This window comes from Pongo pygmaeus, chromosome 20 (genome assembly GCF_028885625.2).
Source record: "Pongo pygmaeus isolate AG05252 chromosome 20, NHGRI_mPonPyg2-v2.0_pri, whole genome shotgun sequence".
NCBI lineage: Eukaryota > Metazoa > Chordata > Mammalia > Primates > Hominidae > Pongo > Pongo pygmaeus.
Window position 1 is genome coordinate 9,492,459 of NC_072393.2, and position 18,326 is coordinate 9,510,784.

The following is an 18,326-nucleotide window of genomic DNA, read 5'->3' on the forward strand; positions in this document are numbered from 1 at the left end:
ATGCCTGTAATCCCAGCACTTTGGGAGGCCGAGGCTGGCAGATCACTTGAGGTCAGGAGTTTGAGGCCAGCCTGGCCAACATGGTAAAACCCTGTCTCTACTAAAAATATAGAAATTAGCTGGGTTTGGAAGCATGCACCTGTAATGTCAGCTACTCAGGAGGCTGAGGCAGGAGAATTACTTGAACCTGGGAGGCAGAGATTGCAGTGAGCCAAGATCACACCACTGCACTCCAGCCTGAGCAACAGAGCAAGACTCCATCTCAAAAAAAAAAAAAAAAAACAAAACTGAAAACAGGAACTAAAACAGATATTTGTACATGCACATTCATAGCAGCATTATTCACAATAGCCAAAAGAGAGGAAGCAATCCAAGTGTCAATTGACAGATGAATGGATAAACACAATGTGGACCATTCATACAGTGGAATATTACTCAGCCTTGAAAAGGAAGAGAATTCCAACACATGCTACGACATGGATGAACCATGAAGATGTGATGCTAAGTGATATAACTTGCCAGGGGTTGGTGAGATGAAGGAATGAATAAAGTTCAAAGGGGACTGAGTTTCTGGTTTGCAAGATAAAAAAGTTCTGGAGACGGATGGTGGTGATGACTACACACCAAAGTCAATGTACTTAATGCCATTGAACTATATACTAAAAAAATAGTTAAACTTCTAAAATTTTTATATTTGACACTTTATATAAAATCATTTATATTTCTAATTTTTATATTTATTTGCAGTATATTTACCATAATAAAAAATGAAAATAAAAAGCAGATAGATCTTTTTAAAAACGAAGTAATACAGATTAGCTTTCTTCAAACAAGAGAAAAGGTCTAAAACCTTCCAAGGTTTTTTTAAATATTTTTTTGCAGTATATATTTTTTATTTTTGTATTTATTTGCAGTATATTTACCATAATAAAAAATGAAAATAAAAAGCAGATAGATCTTTTAAAAAAGGAAGTAATACAGATTAGCTTTCTCCGAACAAGAGAAAAGGTCTAAAACCTTCCAAGGACACTCATTTTCTCATCTTGTATTAATATGAGGCAGTCCTTAGAGATTGGGGAACATGGACCAATTTGGCTAATGAGGAGCTCTGTGCCTTGAGCCCCCAAGGCCATAGCATAGTGAATACTCAGCCTGTGCCTCCAGCCCTGCAGCGTGAGCTTCCAGTCCAGTGGGCTCCACACCTGTCATCTGCATCAGGAGGCTCATGTCTGACCCTGTCTTCCTGCCAGTCCTGAGGACGGAGCCTGAGCCTCCATCGTGCACCACGCAGGGAGGACAGCAGACCTGCTCTCCGTGGTCATGGCCCAGCAGAGGCGAAGCACAGCTCAGTGAGTGCGGAGGGATGGTCAGGAGCCTTGTTTCCTCATCCTCAGGACAAACAGGACAGTGGGGTGGGCAGATGGGAGGACACCAATGTGCAAGATGTCAGCTCAGAGGACTGTGGAGTTTATGTTCTTGGTTGTGGTGGGGTCTCAGAAATCTCATTCAAAATTTTACTTTCCTCCCTGATTCAATGTTCCATGGAGATCTCACTTGTGACAGCCTAAAGTAGGTTCCTTTTAGGTGTTCCCTAAACACTCCAAGAGGATTGTGAATGTGATGATGAGGATGAAGAGGAAGATGGCAGTCACCGTGACATCATGACCCTTACTGAGGGCTTCCTAAATGCCAGGCTTGGAGCTCTGTGTTCAATGCAGCCTATTTCATTTCATCTGCATCGTCTTCTGCAAGTTACAAATGCACACATTATTATTATTTTGCAGAAGAGGAAAGATGCAAAGCATTTTTATATAACTTGTACCAGCTCAAGTGGTAGGAAGGGGTGAAGCCACGTTTGCACCAGGGAGTCTAACAACTTGCCCTGTGTCCAAGCAAGATTAAACAGATCACAGATGCTCCCTGGGTGATCTATATGCGATGGACGCATAAAGTAGAGGCACAGTAAATTTGATATATTGTTGTTAATATTTTAAAGCTAGTCATATCCGTACCATTCAACTTAAATATCCTGTTACCTGAAGATATGGCTTTCCTACATCTCTGATAAGACATATTATTTTTTTCCTAATATAAGTACACACTGAGTTCTGAACGGAATGACTGAGTTTCTTTCATTTCTAATTCTTCAGGCCTTTATTTTTTTTTTATGTTTTATTGAGACCAAGTCTCACTCTGTCGCCCAGACTGGAGTGCAGTGGTGCGATCTCAGCTCATGCAACCTCTGTCTCCTGGGTTCAAGAGATTCTTGTGCCTCGGCCTCCCAAGTAGCTGAGATTGCAGGTGCCTGCCACCATGCCTGGCTAATTTTTGTATTTTTAGTACAGACGGGTTTCACCATTTTGGCCAGGTTGGTCTCGAACTCCTGACTTCAAGTGATCCTCCCACCTCAGCCTCCTGAAATGCTGGAATTACAAGCATGAGCCACCGCGAACAGTCAAGAATCTTCTTAAAATTTTATTATTGATTAATCATGGAGAGCTGCACTGCACACTATGGACATCTTTGTGGTCAGTGATGGGCTGTGAATATGTGCATTTAACTAATTTTGTTTTTATACAGAGTCACACTTTATTGCCCAGGCTGGGCAGTGGCACAGTCTTGGCTCACTGCAACCTCCACCTCTCAGGTTCAAACGATTCTCCCACCTTAGCCTCCCAAGTAGCTAGGATTACAGGTGAGCACCACTATGTTTTGCTAACTTTTTTTTTTTTTTTTTTTGATAGAGAAGGGGTTTCACCATGTTGACCAGGCTGGTGTCAAAACTCCTGACCTCAAGTGATTCACCTGCCTCAGCCTCCCAAAGTGCTGGGATTACAGATGTGAGCCACCGCACCCAGCCCATTGAACTAATTTTACTTATCAAAACTGGAAGTCCATGTAATCCTAAAATGAAGTTAAATATTAAATGAATTTTAATTTTAGTAGATTAATTAACTTTTGTTTTTTGAGGCAGAGTCTCGCTCTGTGCCCAGGCTGGAGTGTAGTGGTGCAGTCATCACTCACTTCAGCCTCCAACACCTGGGCTCAAGCAATACTCTCATTTCAGCCTCTCCAGTGGCTGAGACTGCAGGCATGCACCACCATGCCTCACTCATTTTTTAATTTTTCTGCAGTGATGGGGTCTCGCTTTGTTGCCCGGGCTGTTCTTAAACTCTTGACCTCAAGCAATCTTCCCTTCTTGGCCTCCAAAAGTGAGATTACAGGTGTGAGCCACTGCACCTGGCCTTAAATGAATTTTTAAAAGATGGCTCATATATTTGAAGGTCATATCTGTGAAGAGATGAACTTAGAAATCATAATGATAAAAATCCAGAAGGTAACTGGCAAATAAAAATGTTTTCTAATTAAGAACTACTATGTTCTCACTCATAGGTGGAAATTGAACAATGAGAACACCTGGACACAGGAAGGGGAACATCACACACCGGGGTCTGTTGTGGGGTGGGGGGAGGGGGAGGGATAGCACTAGGAGATATACCTAATGTTAAATGACGAGTTAATGGGTGCAGCACACCAACATGGCACATGTATACATATGTAACAAACCTGCATGTTGTGCACATGTACCCTAAAACTTAAAGTATAAAAAAAAAAGAACTACTAACTTTCATTTAGTTTTGAGATAATGTAGTCCTACCACTCGTAGAGCATTTATAAATGTTATAAATCAAGGGAATTTGTAACATTGTATTCAACAAAATGAGGTTTGTTTGTCTGCCTTTAGTTTCCACTAATTAGAATCATTTTTATTGTCTTAAATGTGGAAGCATATTACTTACTCTTTACTTTTTTTTTTTTTTTTGAGACAGAGTGTAGCGGCACAATCTCAGCTCACTGCAACCTCCGCCTCCTGGGTTCAAGCAATTCTCCCTGCCTCAGCCTCCCAAGTAGCTGGGACTACAGGTGCCTGCCACCACACCCAGCTAATTTTTAATATTTTTTAGTAGAGACGGGGTTTCGCCATGTTGGCCATGCTGGTCTTGAACTCCTGACCTCAGGTGATCTGCCCACCTCAGCGTCCCAAAGTGCTGGGATTACAGGTGTGAGCCACTGTGCCTGGCCCTACTCTACTTTTTTTCTAAAAAAGTAGGCTGTATTTTACTGTGATGATATATTTGTTATCTCTAATGTTCTTGCTCTTTTTACATTTTTAGTCAAGTGTCTCTAAGTTAGATGTGCAGAGAAATAGGTGACTAACAGAAAAATCAATCATGAAAGAATTCTTAGAAAATTGGGTTTGTCACAACTGAGAAATACTGCTGAGTGGGTATGGTTCTCAAATGTGAAAGCTTTACTTGTGAATTGCTTCTATTCAAAGTATAGACACAGTGCTGGGTGCTGGTTTACTTGTTTCATATTTTCTAATCCTCTTTTCTTTTCAAAAGGTGTCCTTGCTACACAGAACCACAAAATCTAACAGGTGTCTCAGAATTCCTCCTGATGGGGCTCTAAGATGATCCAGAACAGCAGCCCCTCCTCTATGGGCTATTCCTGTCCATGTACCTGGTCACGGTACTGGGGAACCTGCTCATCATCCTGGCCATCAGCTCTGACTCCCACCTGCGCACCCCCATGTACTTCTTCCTCTCCAACCTGTCCTTGGCTGACATCGGTTTCATCTCCACCTCAGTCCCCAAGATGATTGTGGACATCCAAACTCACAGCAGAGTCATCTCCTATGCGGGCTGCCTGACTCAGATGTCTTTTTCAATCCTTTTTGCATGTATGGATGACATGCTCCTGACTGTGATGGCCTATGACTGGTTTGTGGCCATCTGTCACCCCCTGCAATACCCAGTCATCATGAACCCACGACTCTGTGGCTTCTTAGTTTTGGTGTCTGTTTTTCTTAGCTTTTTAGTATCCCAGGTGCACAATTTGATTGCCTTACAGTTTACTTGCTTCAAAGACACAAAGATTTCTCATTTCTTCTGTGACCCTTCTCAAATCCTCACCATTGCTTGTTCTGACACTTCTGTTAATAACATAGTTGTATATTTCTTTGCTGCCATATTTGGTTTTCTTCCCATCTCAGGGATCTTTTTCTCTTACTATAAAATTGTTTCCTCCATGCTGAGAATTCCATCATCAGGTGGGAGGTATAAAGCCTTCTCCACCTGTAGCTCTCACCTGGCAGTTGTTTGCTTATTTTATGGAACAATCTTTGGAGTGTACCTCAGTTCAGCTGTGTCCTCTTCCCCCAGAAAGGGTGTGGTGGCCTCAGTGATGTACACAGTGGTCACCCCCATGCTGAACCCCTTCATCTACAGCCTGAGAAACAGGGACATTAAAAGTGCCCTGTGGAGGTTGCACAGCAGAATAGTCAAATATCTTTGTTGGATTCATCCTTTCTGTTATGTGGGCTAGAAAAGGCAGCAAAATCAAATATCACGGACTGCAAATCCTGCTTCCTTGGCCACGTTATTTTTGCCTCTTTAAGGTTTTCCTTCTTGTTCATGTTTCCTATGTGAATATTGCTTCCTTTGTTATGTCTTGAATAGAGCAATGTCTATTCAAGTCCTCTGCCCAATTTCAACGCGCCTTCAGGCCTGGAGGACTGCAGCACTAGCCAGCACGTTGACTGCTACCTTTGCAGAGCTCCTTGAAGCATTTAATGAGTATCAGTTATCAAATAACTATGCAATAGTCAAATATTCAAATTAGTAGAAAAATTAATTAGAATGTGTAGGTATTCCAGTATCCTTTGTTCATCATAAACATCATGACGGAATCCAATATACCTAGACAGCCTCCTTCAGCTTCTGAATGATGACTGATATTCAGGTGAACTCAACTCTCTTCTTTTTTTTTTTTGAGATGGAGTCTCACTCTGTCGCCCAGGCTGGAGTGCAGTGGCGCGATCTCGGCTCATTGCAAGCTCCGCCTCCCATGTTCATGCCATTCTCCTGCTTCAGCCGCCCGAGTAGCTGGGACTACAGGCGCCTGCCACTACGCCCGGCTAATTTTTTGTATTTTTAGTAGAGACAGGGTTTCACCATGTTAGCCAGGATGGTCTCGATCTCCTGACCTCATGATCTGCCCACCTTGGCCTCCCAAAGTGCTGGTATTACAGGCGTGAGCCACCATGCCCGGCCTCAACTGTCTTTTTATGAACCGGTAATCATCCCTTATCACATAACATGATTAATGGATTCTTGGAAACTGTGACATTAAGGGAAGGAGATATGGCAGGTCCGTGAATAATGTTGTTTAATTGCAATGTTGATGAGCAAAAAACTTGGTTTCATTTATTATACATCATTTCACTTGAAGTTATAGTTTACAAGAACCTATTGAGGATGTTAAGTAGGGACCTGCCCTACTTCAAATTTACACCCCTTCCCACAGTTCATGTGTAATTTCTGTACAAATTGCGTTTATGAAATCTATTTAGGTAGACTCTGTGTGAGGATTCATATCACTGGTTCTCAAGCTTGGTTTTGGCTGAAATCTCCTGGGAAACTTACAAACACTGATGACTGGCTCTCATAACTAGATATTTGGATATGGCAAGAAACAGGGGGGCTCCTCTGGCCATCATCCTGCAAGAGCCTGAATTCTACCAATAGCCACATGAGTTAGCTTCACAGCAGATCCTCTCCAGTTCAAGTCATGGGATGACTACAACCCTAGCAGGCACCTGACGGTTGTCTTGATAGATACCCTGAAATATTTAAGGGGCATGGAAAGTCACCAAATGACAAAGATCAGTAGTTTCTAACATGCTAACAGATATCAATTTGACAGAAAAATTTGAATTAGGCTTTTATTCAAATTAGTAGAAAAAGCACAGATCACCAATGCATACAATCCTAAACCACAGGCAAGCCTTTAAGGAAAATAAGAAGTTCTCCTCCGAGACATAAAACTGAACTGCAAAAATGGAACTAATATCAGATTCTTGTTATTGAAGACCCAATTCTTTACTTCTATGATTCACTCTATGGATTTGCAGATGTAAGAGCCAATATTAAGTCTTTGGATGTTTTGGTTTTTTATTTTGTTTTGTTTTTTGAAATGAGTCTTGCTCTGTCACCCAGGCTGGAGTGCAGTGGCACGATCTCACCTCACTGCAACCTCTGCCTCCTGAGTTCAAGCGATTCTCACGCCTCATCCTCCCAAGTTCTTGGGATTACAGGCACACGCCACCACACCTGGCTAATTTTTGTATTTTTAGTAGAGATGGGGTTTCACCATGTTGCCCAGGCTGGTTTCAAACTCCTGAGCTCAGGCAACCCGCCTGCCTTGGCCTCCCAAAGTGCTGGTATTACAGGCGTGAGCCACCGCGTGAGACAACATTAAGTTTTAAAAATAATTTAATATTAAGCTTTAAAAATAATTTTAAAATCTAACATATATTACCATCTCAGAATTGTCAGGGATGAATTCTATGGCCTTGGGGGCTCAAGGCACAGAGCTCCTCATCAGCCTTATTGGTCCATGTTCTCCCAGGCTCTAAGGACTGTCTCTAATGCAAGATAAAGCAGAAAAAATGAACGTCCCCAGGAACTTTTGGGCTCTTCCTCTAATCAGAAGAAAGCTTGTGTTCATCGTTCACTTCTTTCATTTCTTTTTCTTTTTCAAGGATGCATCTTTTTTAAGTTTTCATATTTTTATCATGGCAAAATATACCACATTTAATATAAAAATTATAAATTTAGGTTTATACAAAATGGTAAGTAACATTTTACCATTTATCCTGTTCAAAATGGTAACCAATACCATTTTAACCACTTTTCAGTGTACAGTTTGCTGGCATTAAGTACATCCACAGTGTTGCGTAACCACCACCATCATGCATCTGCTAAATATTTTTATCTTTCAGAACAGAAACTCCTGGTTGCAAGCAATCCACCCGGCTTGGTCTCCCAAAGTGCTAGCATTATAGGCATGAGCCACTGCACCCGGCCATTTTGTATGCTCATTGTCTATTTGTTTATCTTCTTTAAAGAAATGTCTATTCTAGCCCTCTTGATGGAGCAGTTAACTCCCATTAATATCAAGCAATGGATTGTTCAATACTTTTATTATGCAAAAATAAATAATAGGTTTTTCTTATTTTAAAACATCAAGCAACAGGGCCACAGAGTAGCAGTTAAAAAAAAAGCTACTGTTGTTTCAACCTTCAATCAGAACACAGAGATCCCCATATTCTCGTTATCAGAAGCTACTCACGGAGTCCAGCCCACACTCAAGGAGAGGGGATGACACTTGGGCATGAAAACTAGGAGGCAGGGACCCTTGGAAGGGTCTTAGGAGCCACCCACAGGCTTCATCCTCTATCAGAGTTTTGTACTCTAAGCACAGTAACACTCTGCAGATGTCCAGCATAATCCCCAATTCATCACACCACTATCATCACAATCAAAAAATTCCAAAACATGTCTGGAAGGAAAAACTGGCACTTGGGCAGAACTTCTTCTACATTGAGTACCCACCTGGCCATGCAGTGCACAGATGCCTCCCTGGATTCTCTTACCCCTGTAGAGTCCTGCCATTGACGTCAGGCCAACCCGCAGCCACTCTATGCCTGAGAACAACAAATCTCCCCTGCAGCTTCCGATTCCCAGTCAGTTATCAAGGGATCATCTTGCTGGTCCAAAATGTGTCGTCATTGTTTTTCTTTGTGTTTACAGCTTGGGAACTGCCCTTCCCATTACTGCATTTCCCTGACATTGCCCAAGATATTATGGGTATTTCAAGTTTCAAGATTTCAGTAATGCACCGCATAAGGATGTTTCAATGACCAGACTACATACACAGTGGTGGTTCCGTAAGGTTTTAAGGGAGCTGAAAAATCCCTATTGCCTAGTGATGTCATAGCCATTGTGACATCATAATGATAGCAGTGGTTGCTGCCATCAGGCCAGCTGCAGCAGACAAGGGGCAGCTGGGGCTGCAAACTCCATGGAGCCAGAGGGAGCCCCGCCCACCCCTTATGAGCTGGGGCTAGAGCTCCCCAGGTGCTGTTGCAGCCGCCCAATCCATGGATGCAGACCCAGGCCTCCGGCTCCACAGAGCAGGTAGGAGCTCGTGCTCTCCTGGGTGGGGCTACAGCCGCCCAATCTGGCTGTGGTTATGAACCTCCCTGTGCTCTTGGAGGCGGGCAGGAGCAGGCAGGATCTGCTCTCCCAGGTGCAGCTGTAGCCGACTGACCCACGGCTGCAGACCTGGGACTCCCACTCCATAGAGCAGGAAGGAGCCAGGGACAAGTGGGAGCCCCACCCCTCCCAAGTTGGCATGGCAGGAGCTCCCGGGGTGTAGCTGCCACTGCCCTCCCAGGCACAGGACCCAGGCATATCTGCAGCCTCCACCCTTGGGGGCCTGGGAAGGACCCTCCAATCCCTGCATGCTTGGCGGTGTCTACTCCCACTGCCTGGCCTCTTTCCCTTCTGGGTGCCTCCTCCAATCTCGGAGAGGGGTTGGGACCAGCTCTGGGGCCATAAATGGCAGTGGGATGCAGAGTCCTGGATAAAAGGGAACAGGTCTCCAGTAAGGCCCTACCTTCAGGCCATGGAAGGCCTGAAAGCTAGACACCACGATGCCAGTCTCACAGATGGAGCGGGAACTTGTAGTGCCTCCTCTGGCCCACCCATGGCTGCCCGTGGACTGATCAGTGTGTGCTTCCTCCCCTCTGAGGTCCATAAAAGCCCTGGGCTCAGCCAGAGCAGGGCAGAGGATGGAGAGAGGACCAGACGACCTGTTAGCAGGGAGGAGCCACCCTCTCCAGGGCCCTGTCTTAGCTGAGAGCTGAACACTCCACCAGACGACCTGCCTACAGAGAGTGGCTACCCACTGTGGGTCTCCTCTAAGCTGTTGTAACACTCAATAAAGCTCTTCATCTTGTTCACCCTCCACTTACCTGCGTACCTCATTCTTCCTGGAGGCAAGACAAGAATTCAGGCAAAGGCACCACTGGCCACAGAGCTTTCCAGACAGAAAAGTGAAACCCTAAAAATCCCATAACAATAACACAATGTATTCCCCACATGTTTGTGATGATGCTTGTGTAAATGAACCTACTGCACTGCCAGTTACATAATCTGTAGCACATATAATTCTAGGTAGTATGTAATGCTTGACAGTGATCATAAATGACCATGTTAGTGATTTATGTATTTACTATACTATTAATCATTATTTTAGAGTGTTGTCCTTCTATTTTTTTATTGTTTTTTAATTAATTTTTTATTATACTTTAAGTTTTAGGGTACATGTGCACAATGTGCAGGTTTGTTACATATATATACATGTGCCATGTTGGTGTGCTGCAACCATTAACTCATCATTTACTTTAGGTATATCTCCTAATGCTATTCCTCCCCCCTCCCCCATCCCATGACAGGCCCCAGTGTGTGCTGTTCCCCATCTTGTGTCCAAGTGTTCTCATTGTTCAATTTCCACCTATGAGTGAGAACATGCGGTGTTTGGTTTTCCGTCCTTGCAATAGTTTGCTCAGAATGATGGTTTCCAGCTTCATCCATGTCCCTACAAAGGACATGAACTCATCCTTTTTTATGGCTGCACAGTATTTCATGGTGTATATGTGCCACATTTTCTTAATCCAGTCTATCATTGATGTCGTCCTTCTATTTTTATATTTTAAAAAATTAACTGGAAACAGCCTCAGGCAGGTCCTTTAGGAGGTATTTTGGAAGAAAGCATTGTTATGATAGATGACAGCTCCATGAATGGCATTGAGACCTTCCAGTGGGACAAGATGTGGAGGTGGGAGATGTATTCATGATCCTGACCCTGTGTATGCCTGGGCTAACGTGTGTTCGTGTCTTCATTTTTTGGTGCTTTTTTATTTATTTATTTTTTTTTTGTAGGGACTGTGTCTCACTGTGTGGACCAGGCAGGTCTCAAACTCCTGGCCAGAAGTAAATCTCTTCCTCGTTTTCCAAAAGTACTGGGATTACAGGCGTGAACCACAGCTCCTGGCTATGTGTCATAGTTTTTAACAGAAGAAAAATTTTAACTAAAAAAAAATCTTAATAGAAAAAAGTTATAGAATAGGATAGAAAGAAAGAAAATAACTTTTGTAACAGCTGTACAATCTGTGTTTTAAGCTAAGTGTTATCACAAAACAGTCAAAAGCCTTTTTTAAAAAGTGAAAATGTTACAGTAAGCAAGGTTAATTGATCCTTGAAAACAGAAAAATATTTTTTATAAATTTAGTGTAGCCTAAGTGTACAGTGTTTCTAAAGTCTTATAATGATGTACAGTAATGTCCTAGGCCTTCACATTCATCCCCTACTCAATGACTCACCCAGATCAACTTCCAGTCCTGCAAGCTCCATTCATGGTAAGTACCCTAAACAGGTGGACCTTCTTTTGTCTTTTAGACTGTACCTTCAAACTATATTTTAACTGTACCTTTTCTATGTTTAGATAACAAATACCATTGCACTCCTATTGCCTAGAGTATTCAGCACAGTGACACGCTGTGTGGGTTTGTAGCCTAGGAGCAGTAGGTCATAGAGTACAACCTAGGTGTGTAGTGGGCTCTACTATCAAGTTAGTCTTGATTCCTCTTTCTTTTTTATTTTTATTTTTGTGTTTTGTTTTGTTTTGTTTGTTTTGTTTTGCTTTTGAGACGGAGTCTTGCTTTGTCACCAGGCTTGTAGTGCAGCGGCGCCATCTCGGCTCACTGCAACCTCCACCTCCCAAGTTCAAGTGATTCTCCTGCCTCAGCCCCCCAAGTAGCTGGGATTACAGGTGTCCGCCACCACACTTGGGTAATTTTTTTGTATTTTTAGTAGAGATAGGGTTTCAACATATTGGCCAGCATGATCTCAGTCTCTTGACCTCATGATCTGCCCACCTCGGCCTCCCAAAGTACTGGGATTACAGGCGTGAGCCACTGCTCCGGGCCTGATTCCTTTCAATATCGTTACCTTCTCTGTGATCTCACGTGTTTTGAGTACTATAAAGGAAAGTCTTTGTAGCAATCGGACTCAGCTATTCTCTTCCAAATTAAACATATGCAAGTCATCAAGACAGTGAGCTTTGTTCTCTTTGCAGTCCAAAGTCCTTTGCAGAATGTAGTGTTATTGATTTCAACTAGCAAGACATTGGGTAATTACATCGCCAAAACCATGTATCAGTTGATAGAAATTTGCTATTAAGTGTGCAAAGTCATTGATCATGTCAAAGGAAAATTACATCACATGGGGTCAGGCTGGCAAGGAAGACTTTATTCAAGACAATTGCAATAAGGGTCAAGACTATTGCCTTAGGGAGGCCAGGCGATGTGGCTCACACCTGTAATCCCAGCACTTTGGGAGGCCGAGGCAGATGGATCACGAGGTCAAGAGATCGAGACCATTCTGGCCAACATGGTGAAACCCCGTCTCTACTAAAAATACAAAAATTAGCTGGGCATGGTGGCAGATGCCTGTAGTCCCAGCTACTCAGGAGGCCAAGGCAGGAGAATCACTTGAACCCATGAGGCAGAGGTTGCAGTGAGCCAAGATTGCGCCACTGCACTCTAGCTCAGCAACAGAGGGATATTCCATCTCAAAAAAAAAAAAAAAAAAAAGACTATTGCATTAGGGAAAAGAGATTGAACTCAACTCCACTGAAACAAAAATGAGAGGATTTTCAAATGCTGGAGTGAGCTAATGGAAAAGTCCAGGAAGTCATTAGGGAGGAGGTTGTCCAGTGTGATTTGGCCATGTGTGTTCACTAAGAAGCCTCCTACCCTCCCGAAGAAGCTGAAAGATAGGGATGTTGTTTTTATTAATAATTACATTTCAAAGGGATGGCACCCAGGTCCTTGAGAAAGGCATTCCTGGGTTATAAAACTGGGATGTGGCAGGGCATGATGGCTCACACCTGTAACCCCAGTACTTTGGGAGGCCAAAGTGGGATGATCATTTGAGCCAAGGAATTCAAGACCAGCCTGGGCAATGCAGCAAGACCCCATCTCTACCAGGAAAAAAAAATTAGCCAGGCATGGTGGCCTGTATGCCTGTAATCCCAGCTGCTTGGGAGTCTGAGGCAAGAGGATCACTTGAGCCTAGGAGTTCGAGGCTGCAATGAGCTATGATCACACCACTGCACTCCAGCCTAGGTGACAGAGTGAGAGACAGTCTCATAAAAAAAAAAAAGCATGAGACTTAAAAATGATTTATCTCCCTTTCAAGGGAGCAGATAATTTGCAATCACAAGTTTTTTAAAGTAAACGCTCTAAAAAAAAAGGTCAGGGCTCTGTAGTCAGGAAGAAACCTAGCTCGTTTTACAAAGCTGAGGAAAACATTAAAGCCATCTTAGTCCATTGAAAATCAGAATTTTCAAAACTGTTGTTCCAACTCTTGGATATTTAAACATAGCACTGTTAACTGTCATAGTAAAACAGAGGTGTTCTTGTTGTTGTCATTGTCGTTGTTGTTGTTGTTTTGAGATGAAGTCTCACTCTGTTGTCCAGGCTGGGGTGCAGTGGCGCAATCTCACTGCATTGGATGATGATTTGCAGCATCATCCAAAGACACATATCCGATTTCTTCTTGGGACATCCCTGCATAATCTCTCCTTACACCAAGGTATTCACTGCAACCCCCGCCTCCCAGGTTCAAGCAATTCTCCTGCCTCAGCCTCCCGAGCAGCTGGAACTATAGGTGCAAGCTACCACACCCAGCTAACTTTTGTATTTTTAGTAGAGACGGGGTTTCACCATATTGACCAGCCTAGTCTTGAACTCCTGACTTCAAGTGATCTGCCTGCCTCAGCCTCCCAAAGTGCTGGGATTATAGGCGTGAGCCACCGCGCCCAGCCTAAAACTGAGGTTTTATATTGTTTTTTACTTGTATCTTGAGTTCCAAGCTCAAATGGCAACATTAAAAGTGAGGGGCAAGGTAGGCTATCAGGCAGCAAGTCTAAAATGGTAAATAGGGTCCATGACCCACAGGGATTTGTGATGATGGCAACAGATTGTAGGTGAGCAGACATCAAATGTATTGTTTGACCTACATATGCAAAAATATCATGATCAAATCAGCAGAAGTCAGATGTCAGCTGCCACCGTTGAAAATCATGATTCTTCTACTAGGTTTTCTTGTTTTTTAATGACCACTGCACACTTAATCTTTAAATATGTACATTAGGCCAGGCGCGGTGGCTTATGCCTGTAATCCCAGCACTTTGGGAGGCCGAGGCGGGCAGATCATGACGTCAAAAGATGGAGACCATCCTGGCCAACATGGTGAAACCCCGTCTCTACTAAAAATACAAAAATTAGCTGGGCGTGGTGGTGGGCACCTGTAGTCCCAGCTACTCGGGGGGCTGAGGCAGGAAAATAACTTGAACCCAGGAGGCAGAAGTTGCAGTGAGCCAAGATCACGCCACTGCACTCCAGCCTGGCGACAGAGTAAGATTCCATCTCAAAAAAAAAGAAAAATGTACATTAAATATCACATTTGGGTTTTATTTAAAAACTTCATTTTTGTGCCTTGCCTCATAATACATATTTATAGTTTAAGTGTGGTTTCTATTGTAAAATGACATAACTTTCTTAAGGACCACATGGTGTAATAGCAAATTGAACTTGACTTCTACCAGTTTTCATACTCAAGCCTGTTTTCAGATTTAAGGCATAGAAATTGAAGAGGTGCTGGGCTCATCTTTGGATGTCAATATGTGGCCTCTAAATAGGCATATTCCTCGAGGACCACATGGTGGCAAGTTGATTACATCAGACACCTTCCACCCTAGGGTAGGCAGTGATTCATCTTTACTGAGATGAATATTTATTTATGTACTTATGTTTGCCTTTCGTGCCCACAGTGCCTTGGCAAACAGCATCATCCAAAGACATATTATCCAATTTCTTGTTGGAATATCCCTCCATAATCTCACCTTACACCAAGGTACTTGTTTTATGGTGGAGGAGATATTAAAATGAACATTTAGGAAGAGATCCAGTAGTCCTAATGGATTTGCAGCATCTGAAGCTGCTCAGCACTTTATACCTAGATTCTGGCAACTCTGTGATTCAGTTCTTACTCTCCTGAATCATAAGCCAGTGCTCACTGCTGGCACCATATTTGAAGATGTGTCTACATTCAGCCAGGTGCTGTTACTGTCTAAACTCCTGTTTTGGGCCTCTGTGAATTCACCTGCAAAATTAGGCAACTAGACAAAACACAGCACGATCAGACCTAAAATTCTGGGCAGATGCTTTGTCTGTTTCTGGTGATACATTTTCCTTTTTCTTTCTTTTTTTTTTTTTGAGATGGTGTTTTGTTCTTGTAGCCCAGGCTGGTATGCAGTGGTGTGATCTCAGCTCACCACAACCTCTGCCTCCCAGGTTCAAGCGATTCTCCTGCCTCAGCCTCCTGAGTAGCTGAGATTACAGGTGCGGGCCACCACGCCCAGCTAATTTTGTATTTTCAGTAGAGACGGGGTTTCGCCATGTTGGTCAGGCTGGTCTCAAACTCCTAACCTCAGGTGATCCACCCACCTTGGCCTCCCAAATTGCTGGGATTACAGGTGGGAGCCACCGCACCCAGCCTTTTTTTTTTTTTTTTAGCAGAGTCTCTTTCTGTCTCTGAGGCTAGAGTGCAATGGTGTGATCACGGCTCACTATAGGCTCAAACTCTTGGGCTCAAGCGATCTTCCTGCCTCAGCCTCCCAAGTGTCTGGGACTATAGGTGAACACTACAATAGCTGGCTTTTTTTTTTTTTTTTTTTTGAGACTCCTGACCTCAGGTGATCCACTCACCTCGACCTCCCAAATTGCTGGGATTACAGGTGTGAGCCACCAAGCCCGGCTTATTTTATTTATTTATTTATTTTGTAAAGAAAGGGTCTCCCTATTTTCTTTATTTTAGAGGCTATCAAAGCTTATTTTAGAAATGTACCAAACAAACATATGGAGAAATGTTCAACCTCACTAATAAGGAAATAAATTATTTATCCATCAGTCTATTTTAAGTTTGAACATATAACATGATCTGATAACATTCTAAGATTGCAGATTTAACTCTATGGGGCAAGAATTTATTTTCACTTCTGTATCCCAGGCACCTAGAACAGCCTGGCACACTATAAAGTCCAATAAATACTGTCAAACGGTCATTGAGAAAGGTTTAAAAAAAGATTGTCGAATGAACTTGATAAGAGCTAGCAATGGTTAATGGCAAAATGAACTATTTCATAACTTTTATCCAACAATGTCTGAGTTGAGTACTTGAACTTGTTGTATTAACCCTCAGGAATCAACAGAAACAAATCTACAAACACCAAGCTGAGGTGCAGTCGTGGAAAATGTAAAAGGAGGAGATGAAAGGGTAGAACTGAAGGATAACAGAGAAGTCTCTTTGTATAAGACTCATACAAAGTACTCACAGTACTCACAAATTAATGTTGACCAAAGACAGAGAAACACAGAAACAAATTCCATGAGATTAAGAGGCAGAATTTCTTTTTTTGAGACATTTTACTATCTTTGTTGCCCAGACTGGTCTTGAACTTCTGGTCTCAAGTGATCTTCCTGTCTCAGCCTCCCAAAGCACTGGGAATACAGGTGTGAGCCACTGCGCCTACAGGTGTGAGCCACTGCGCCTGGCCTACAGGCAGAATTTCTTTAGTTGCTGTTGTTTTTGAGACAGAGTCTGGCTCTATTGCCCAGGCTAGAGTGCAGTGGCATGATCTCGACTCACTGAAGCCTCAGCCTCCTGGACTCAAGAGATCCTCCCACCTCAGCCTCCTGAGTAGCTGGGACCACAGGTACACACCACCATGCCTGGCTAATTTTTATATTTTTTTTGTAGAGACAGGGTCTTGCTATGTTGCCCAGGCTGGTCCAGAATTTCTTTAGCTCACTGCTGCTACCTCTGCCAACTCAGAAGCCCAGGACCAATGTCCCCGTCATTGAGCATGCAGCATTCTCCGAAGCAGTGTCTCTAGGGTCCTCTTGATGTCCCTGTTCCGCAAGCAATAGATGAAGGGGTTCAGCATGGGGGTGACCACAGTGTACATGACCAAGGCCACCATGCCCCGCCAGGAAGAGGATGATGCATTGGAACTAAGATACACACCAAGACCTATCCCATAGAATAAAGAAACCACAGACAGATGAGATCCACAGGTAGAAAAGGCTTTGTGTTTCCCATCTGTGGATGAGATTCTCAGGATGGAGGAGACAATTTGGGTGTAGGAGAAAAGGATCCCTGAGAAGGGTACAAAGCCCAGAAGGCCGGTCACCACATACAGCAGGATGTAATTGACATGTGTGTCTGAGCAGGCAAGCATGAGGACCTGAGCAAGCTCACAGTAAAAGTGCTGAGTGACCCAACTGGTGCAGAAGGACACCCGCAGCATCAACAGACTCTGGATCAGGGAGTATGACAAGCTGAGGAACCAGGACACAAGAACCAGCAGGCCACAGAGACAGGGGTTCATGATGACATGGTAGTACAGGGGGTGACAGATGGCCACATACCGGTCGTAGGCCATCACGGTGAGGAGAAATGTGTCCATGACTCCAAAAACCATGAAAAAATACATCTGGGCGATGCAGCCTGCATAGCTGATGGCATTGCTCTGCGCCTGGATGTTCACCAGCATCTTGGGGACTGTGGTGGAGGTGAAACCGATGTCAGCCAAGGACAGATTGGAGAGGAAGAAGTACATGGGGGTGTGGAGGTGGGAGTGAGAGCTGACGGCCAGGATGATGAGCAGGTTCCCCAGCACGGTGACCAGGTACATGGACAGAAACAGTGCAAAGAGCATCTGTTGATCCTCTAGGTGTTGGGAAAATGCCAGGAGTAAAAATTCTGAAACCCTTGTTTGATTTCCCAAGTCCATGTTGCTGACACATCAGCTAGACAGTTAAGTAAGGGAAGAAACATGAAATAGATGCTGAACAGTCTCCAAAATCTCTCTGCTTTTTTATTTCTTGAGGTGAATAATTGGATACAAAAGCTTTAAAATTGCAAAACTTAGGAATCCTACATTCTGTCATCTGTTATAGGCAACATTTCATGATGTTGACTAACCCCTGTTCATTGGCCTCTCAGAGGCTCACCCATTCCCTTTTTCTCTGCTTTAGAATCATCAAATCTACCAAGAGCAACTTTAGACCTTAAAGATAAAATGGTCCACACCTGCTTTAACACACATAAAGCCCAGTGAACCTAAGAAAAGGTCAGGGTCATCTTCCTTGTCTAAGATACAACTAAGACTGAAGAAGGTCAGGCAATTATGTCTGAGCAGTGAGAAAATATGAAAGCAGAGATAATAGCTAGGCAAAATATTGCAAGATGAGTGGATTTAGGTTTTCAAGGAAGGAAAGAGGGAGG

The 18,326-nt window shown here is 43.4% G+C and overlaps 3 protein-coding genes and 1 long non-coding RNA gene across 4 annotated transcripts in view; 2 read left to right on the top strand and 2 right to left on the bottom strand.

The window, feature by feature from the left end:
• Positions 1-8,788, bottom strand: part of LOC129019297 (olfactory receptor 7D4) — a 54,184-nt gene extending 45,396 nt beyond the window's left edge. Inside the window, exon 1 of the mRNA XM_054461579.2 lies at positions 8,460-8,788. The gene's annotated coding sequence lies outside the window, so the exon portion shown is untranslated. The remainder of the gene's footprint in view (positions 1-8,459) is intronic.
• LOC129019295 (olfactory receptor 7E24-like) lies at positions 1,321-5,388 on the top strand. The gene is given in 2 exon segments (XM_054461578.1): positions 1,321-1,349; positions 4,407-5,388. Coding segments are annotated over 2 exon segments (1,011 nt in total).
• A 106-nt stretch (positions 8,789-8,894) lies between the features above and the next one.
• LOC134738855 (uncharacterized) lies at positions 8,895-9,878 on the top strand. Its single transcript, XR_010125012.1, has 2 exons — positions 8,895-9,044; positions 9,661-9,878. It is a non-coding gene; the product is annotated as an uncharacterized LOC134738855 (long non-coding RNA).
• A 6,366-nt stretch (positions 9,879-16,244) lies between these two features.
• LOC129019298 (olfactory receptor 7D4-like) lies at positions 16,245-17,890 on the bottom strand. The gene has a single exon (XM_054461580.1). The coding sequence runs from the start codon at positions 17,830-17,832 to the stop codon at positions 16,894-16,896; it is 939 nt and encodes a 312-aa protein (XP_054317555.1). The 5' UTR covers positions 17,833-17,890; the 3' UTR covers positions 16,245-16,893.
• Between the last annotated feature and the right edge of the window lie 436 nt (positions 17,891-18,326).